This window comes from Rhinopithecus bieti, unplaced genomic scaffold, assembly GCF_001698545.2.
Source record: "Rhinopithecus bieti isolate Rb0 unplaced genomic scaffold, ASM169854v2 scaffold_46482, whole genome shotgun sequence".
Lineage (NCBI taxonomy): Eukaryota > Metazoa > Chordata > Mammalia > Primates > Cercopithecidae > Rhinopithecus > Rhinopithecus bieti.
In genome coordinates, this window is record NW_016818769.1 from 604,616 (window position 1) to 609,991 (window position 5,376).

General features: G+C 45.1%; 1 protein-coding gene across 1 annotated transcript in view; it reads right to left on the minus strand.

Annotated features, from left to right (window-relative positions):
- The window catches only part of LOC108518812 (neuroblastoma breakpoint family member 4-like), a 19,835-nt gene extending 14,888 nt beyond the window's left edge, over positions 1-4,947 (minus strand). Inside the window, 5 exon segments of the mRNA XM_017857454.1 lie at positions 679-890; positions 1,743-1,815; positions 2,858-3,072; positions 4,166-4,247; positions 4,824-4,947. Coding sequence (XP_017712943.1) covers positions 679-890; positions 1,743-1,815; positions 2,858-3,072; positions 4,166-4,247; positions 4,824-4,947 — 706 coding nt within the window.
- Between the last annotated feature and the right edge of the window lie 429 nt (positions 4,948-5,376).

Sequence of the window (5,376 nt, forward strand, 5' to 3'; positions counted from 1 at the left end):
TGGAATTTTTACAATAAGTACAAATCATTTTTCATATTTTATTTGTGTGAGCCATTTCTGTGTATTTAGAAGAAACACAGTAGAGATATTCAAGACTGCATAGAGTTATATGTTTAGCTAGTTGTTTTCTCCTTCCTCCCTCCCTCTCCCTCTTCCTTTCCTTCCTTCCTTCCTTCCTTGCTTCCTTCCTTCTTTCCTTCCTTTCTTTCTTTCTTTTCTTTTCTCTTTCTCTCTCTCTCCTCTCTCTCTCTCTCTTTCTCTCTCTCTGTCTTTCTTTTTCTTTTTTTTTTGAGACAGGGCCTCTGTCTGTCACTCAGGCTGGAGTGCAGTAGTACGATTATGACTCACTGCAGCCTCTACCTCCTGGGTTCAGAGACTACCCCCATCAGCCGCCCGGGTAGTTGCGATGACAGGCACACACCACCATGCCTGGCTAATTTTTCATATTCTGTGTAAAGATTGGTTTCACCACATTTCCCAAGCTGGTCTTGAACTCCTGAACTTAAGTGACCCAACCACCTAAGCCTCGCAAAGTGCTGGGATTGCAGGTATGAGCCACTGCACCCAGCTCTGTCTTAGTATGTAAATCAAACCAATATTTATGTATGCAGCCTGTCCTGAAAATTGATCTTCCTCAGCCTAGACAGAGGCAGGAGGAACAAAGAATAGAGAGGCTACCTGGGAGAATGTTTAGAGCTTCCTCCCCTTCATCATGAGAGGGTTCATTCTCTACAACCAGAGCAGAGTCGACTTTGTCTTCCTCAGATGTGATTTTGGTGCTCCTGTGAGGCTGGCTGGAGTCAGATGGGTCGTGAGTATTTGAACAAGTGACAGCACATTCCTCCAGTGAGTCCTGAGGGACTTCCTTTCCTTCAGCCATCTGCACCTCCCTGATGAGCCCGGTGGGATAGAAATGACAGAAGATTAAACCAAAAGGCATTGGACCCCAGGAAGTCCTAGCTGGTTTTGACAGGAGGCATAAGAGAATGGTCTCAGAAAGCAAAGGGGAGTTTCCCATTAAGAAGGAACAGACAATCCTCTCCTCTCTGCAACAGAGCAGAGAAAACCAGAGAGGAAACAGTGGCTGGTGATCATTGCACTGGGTAGATAGGAGCTGAGGACGGAGACTCAGCTGTCTCTCTATGGTACAGTCTTGAGAGCAGACACAGAGACTAAAAACAGCTGCCACATGGTGTGTCTAAGCTGGGTTGTAGTTAACATACTGTGGCCACAAGAATACAAGCCTTTGAGCCATTGTAGACTCCAGAGATGGTGTGCCTTCTAAATTTATTTTTATTTTAATATTGTGACATAAAATGTAAATTTTTTGTCTAGGTACTTTTCTTTGTGTTCAACTTTGCTAGGTACTTCCTAATTCCTCTGCTTGTTGCCTCTCTGCCATTTATCTTTCCTTAAAAGAACATAAAGACAACTGTGTAGAAAGCAGCTTTGCATCTCCTCCTGGCTTTCACTACAGGGGAGAACAGGTCTCCTCTGTGTGTGCAGAAAGTCCCTTGGGCTGTGAGTTCATCTAGGGTCATGCTTATGGGTACCATGAAGACAATGGACAAACATGTTAACAGGGCTGTTTCCTTGCTAGGTGAGTGCATGGAATCAGTGGACTCTGCAGCTTTCTTATCCTGCATCTGGAATCTGTGACTACCTTCACCTCCCTTGTGTTCTTTCTGAGACCCTTTTCATGTTTTACCACCCATTACCCTCTGGTGATTATTCAGTGTTACCTGGGGGCAGGTGATTCCTGTACTTTCTCAACCTCCTCATCTTTCTCATCTTCATCCTTATCTTCCTCAGTTTCTGCAAATACAGAAGTGTCCATTCAGATATTTCCCACTTCACCTATGCAAGCACAGTGAGCCCTATGTGCACGGAGACATGAACATCTATATGTATGAGTCTGCATTGTACTGAAAGCTCTCATGTTTTATCTTTAACAAAATGCCCCGGAATGGTTTCCTGATCCGTGAGGCAATGTGTTTCTGATCTGCAGGGTCACCAGCAAGATGTGGTCAAACATTGAAGAGACCTTTCCTCTTCATATCACTGGAGGCTTGTCCAGCCTCTCTCTGAACTTCAGCAGCTATCTCCCCAATCCTGCCACAGATCTGATTCCCAGGCACAAGCTCTGTGTCCTGTCACAGCTCACATTTAGAACCTGTATCTTTCTCTTAGAACAGGACAAACAGCCTTGTCCCACAATACTCCATACATCAGGGACTTCATGGGCCCTCCAGGTGGTTTACACTGTGTTATCCAGGGACACTCTCTCCATGGGGAGTGCTCCAGCCTAAACCACTTCCTACCACCAAATGCCAACACTTCAAGTGCCTTCTCCAACACCACAGAGTGAGGGGCTTTATCTCATGTGAAATATAGTCATAAGTGTTCCCACATTTGAATGCCAGAGACAATTTGTTTGCCTTTACAGATTTAGAGACAGAAACCCAGGAAGGATAAATTAATCAGTTGGCCATAGTTGCTAAAGACATTGCTGAAGATAGAGCCGGGGAACCTTCACTCTTAGTCTGGGACTCTTTTCACTCTGACAAGCTGCCTCCTGTCACAGCCTCCTTCCTGTCCTTTAAAACTGGACGAATGCTGTCTCTTGCTCCAAAGACCATGTTCCATCAAGAAAGGAGGAGACCTTTGCAATACTGTGACCTCCAGCCCCATGGGTTTTACATCTCTGTTTTTACCCAGGAAGTCCTGGTCATGTCACTGCCACAAATGTTTACGGGAAAGATACACTATCCATAAAATGGTCATTGTGGAGGTGTGGAGGTCTGGGGACTTTCATAAGCCTAGAGCTGTGTGTCATCATGGCCTGTGGCCACCTCACCTGGGCTGAGCTTGCGGAGAAGTCTCTCTGCCAGCCGGCGCCCCTCAGCCAGCTGCTCTCGGAGGTCCTGACCCTGGGACTTATCAAGGTTGTCAGGAGCGAGGAAGGCCTTGAAATGCTGATTCAGTGAGCGGGAAGCATCTCTCCCTTCCTGTAACTTCTCCCGTAACTGGGTCAGCTCTCGTGCCTGAGAGTGAACCAGGGCTTTATATTGCCTAAGGTGAGATGGTAGAGAACATTTAATAATGGAAAGGGGTGAGTGATCCGTTCTAACACTGCAACAGAGGTTTCTGTGAGAATGTCCTCAAGGAGCCTTCCAAGCAGAAGGTCAGCACATATTTGGGGAAATGCCTTCGGCCAAGAGAAAAAAAAATATATAAAAAAATTTTAAGTTATACATATGTATATATTTTTAAAGGCTTCCTCTATATAAGAGAGTGCTCCTGTAAGATCCTCGAAGATGTTCCATTCATCTTTCTTTTTTGTAAACAAAAGCCAGTGTCTTCCTAGATCAGTTCCAAATGGATGTCCTTTCAGTTCCTCACTTTGGCCACGGACATTTCTATATGAAAATTCACACAGTGTATCTTGCAGTGACTCGAACTAAAGCCATGAACAGAAATGTCACCAGGTGCAAATGGGGTGGATTTGAAAGATGTAGGAAGAAAAAAATGACAGGGACAAGAAGGCAACATTGCTTGAACGAATGACATGCGGCAGTCAGTCAGGAGGGGATTCTAACTAAGAGTAAATGGGGTGGTGATCACACACCATTTTGAGTGTGGTAAATGCTGCTGGATGGTTCACTTTCTTTTAATTAACTTTGGTTATGCAAATTTCACCTCAACAATTCCCTGTTTTAAAAAGAGAAAACAAGGTTCAAGAAACAACTGCAACCCATAACTTACTAAGATGACTGTTCTCTGTTTTATAAATATTTGTGTGACATGTGCCTGCCATGTAAATGCCTGCCCTTGTCCTGGCCCAGCTTAGCTCTTAGTTCTCCCAGCTGAGTTGCTGCACTTCAGAGATTCACACCCCTGCCCCTCTGCCTGTCCCCCAACGGGGCCTTCTCACCCGCAGGCTTCCTCAGCTTGTCTGAGCCTTCTCTGCCGCCTTCTCCACAAACTGCAGTTTCACCTTCAGCACAGGAGCTCTATGCCATGTCTTTGTACTCTTCACACTTTCTGAGAAAATACAGACACACCTGCCTCAGTGCAGAGGCATGGACATGCTGCTGCGCGATCACTGCCGAAAGCGCAGGCAGCAGCATCCATTTGCCCAAGGACGAAAGCAGGCCTCAGTTACCAGGCTCTAGCGCCAGGCATTTCTACTCCACATCTCTTATTTATCAACCTTTCCCACTTTCTGACATGCTGATACTCTCCAACTTAGAAATGGGGATAAAAAACTCTTAGGGCGACAGCATTCACCTGGAACAAGGCAGAGCCAGAATTCAGAGTCCCTGAGGTCTGACTCTGAATCTTGGGACACTTTCCCAAGCCTTGCAGCCTCTCCTGTAAAACACTGCGCTGGGGCATGAAGAAATAATATCCTGCACAGTCGGAAAGACCCTTAGCACTATAGGACTCACGGTTTCCCTGGTACTGGAAATTTTAAGCACAAGTATGTCAAATATGTAAAATATCATATCTGAATATAACTGCATAAAATATGAGGCATAACACCCTGAGGCTTTAGTAGAAATATGCCCAAATACTAATAAACTTTGAATTAAGTTAGACCCAGTAGAATGAAGAACTAATAGAGAGTGTTTTCTCTGTGCCAAGAACCGTTCTAGGAGTTTGAGAAGAAATGGATCATGTAAGTCATTGCAGCACTTTTCTGAGGTACGTATTATTATAGTACGCAATGAACAGATGAGGAAACGTAGGCACCGAGAAGATAGGCAACTTGGATGGAGCCCAGGAGCCCAGGGTCCCTGCTCTGCACACTACACTGCTACCTCCGTAATGTCTTATGTGCCAGCTTTCTTCCTGTTTAGGAATAAGAACCTGTGCCCCAGGAAGCAGGACTTCCCTCTCACCATGGTACTCCCTGCTCTTGATGCTGTCACTTATGGCTGCCATAGTTACTATTAGGAGCAATCTCCTCTTCAAACTCCTTAGAGCGGGTGCTGGGTACTGTCACTATGTTTCCCCAGTGCGCCTAGAATAGAGCTTTGCCTACTGGGCCTAACAGACTAGATGTTATATGTCTGCAGGATCTTTTATGGTACAGAGAGAATTCTCATAAACATGATTTAGCCTCTTACTCAGGAAAACAGGTGGTTCTGTGCCTGTGTCAGCAGTCAACATGTTGGATTTTAACTCTAGTTCCATCTCACGCCACACTGCAGTTGTGGAAAAGTTGCTAAATACTTTGTGCCTCTGTTTTCCATGTTTAACAAAATGAGGTTAAAATACCCACTTCTATTGTCCTAGAAGTATGGGAAGGATGACATTAATTTTGATGAAGAGACCCTTCAGTTTCTCAGAGAGAAGACAGGTGGTCGTCCA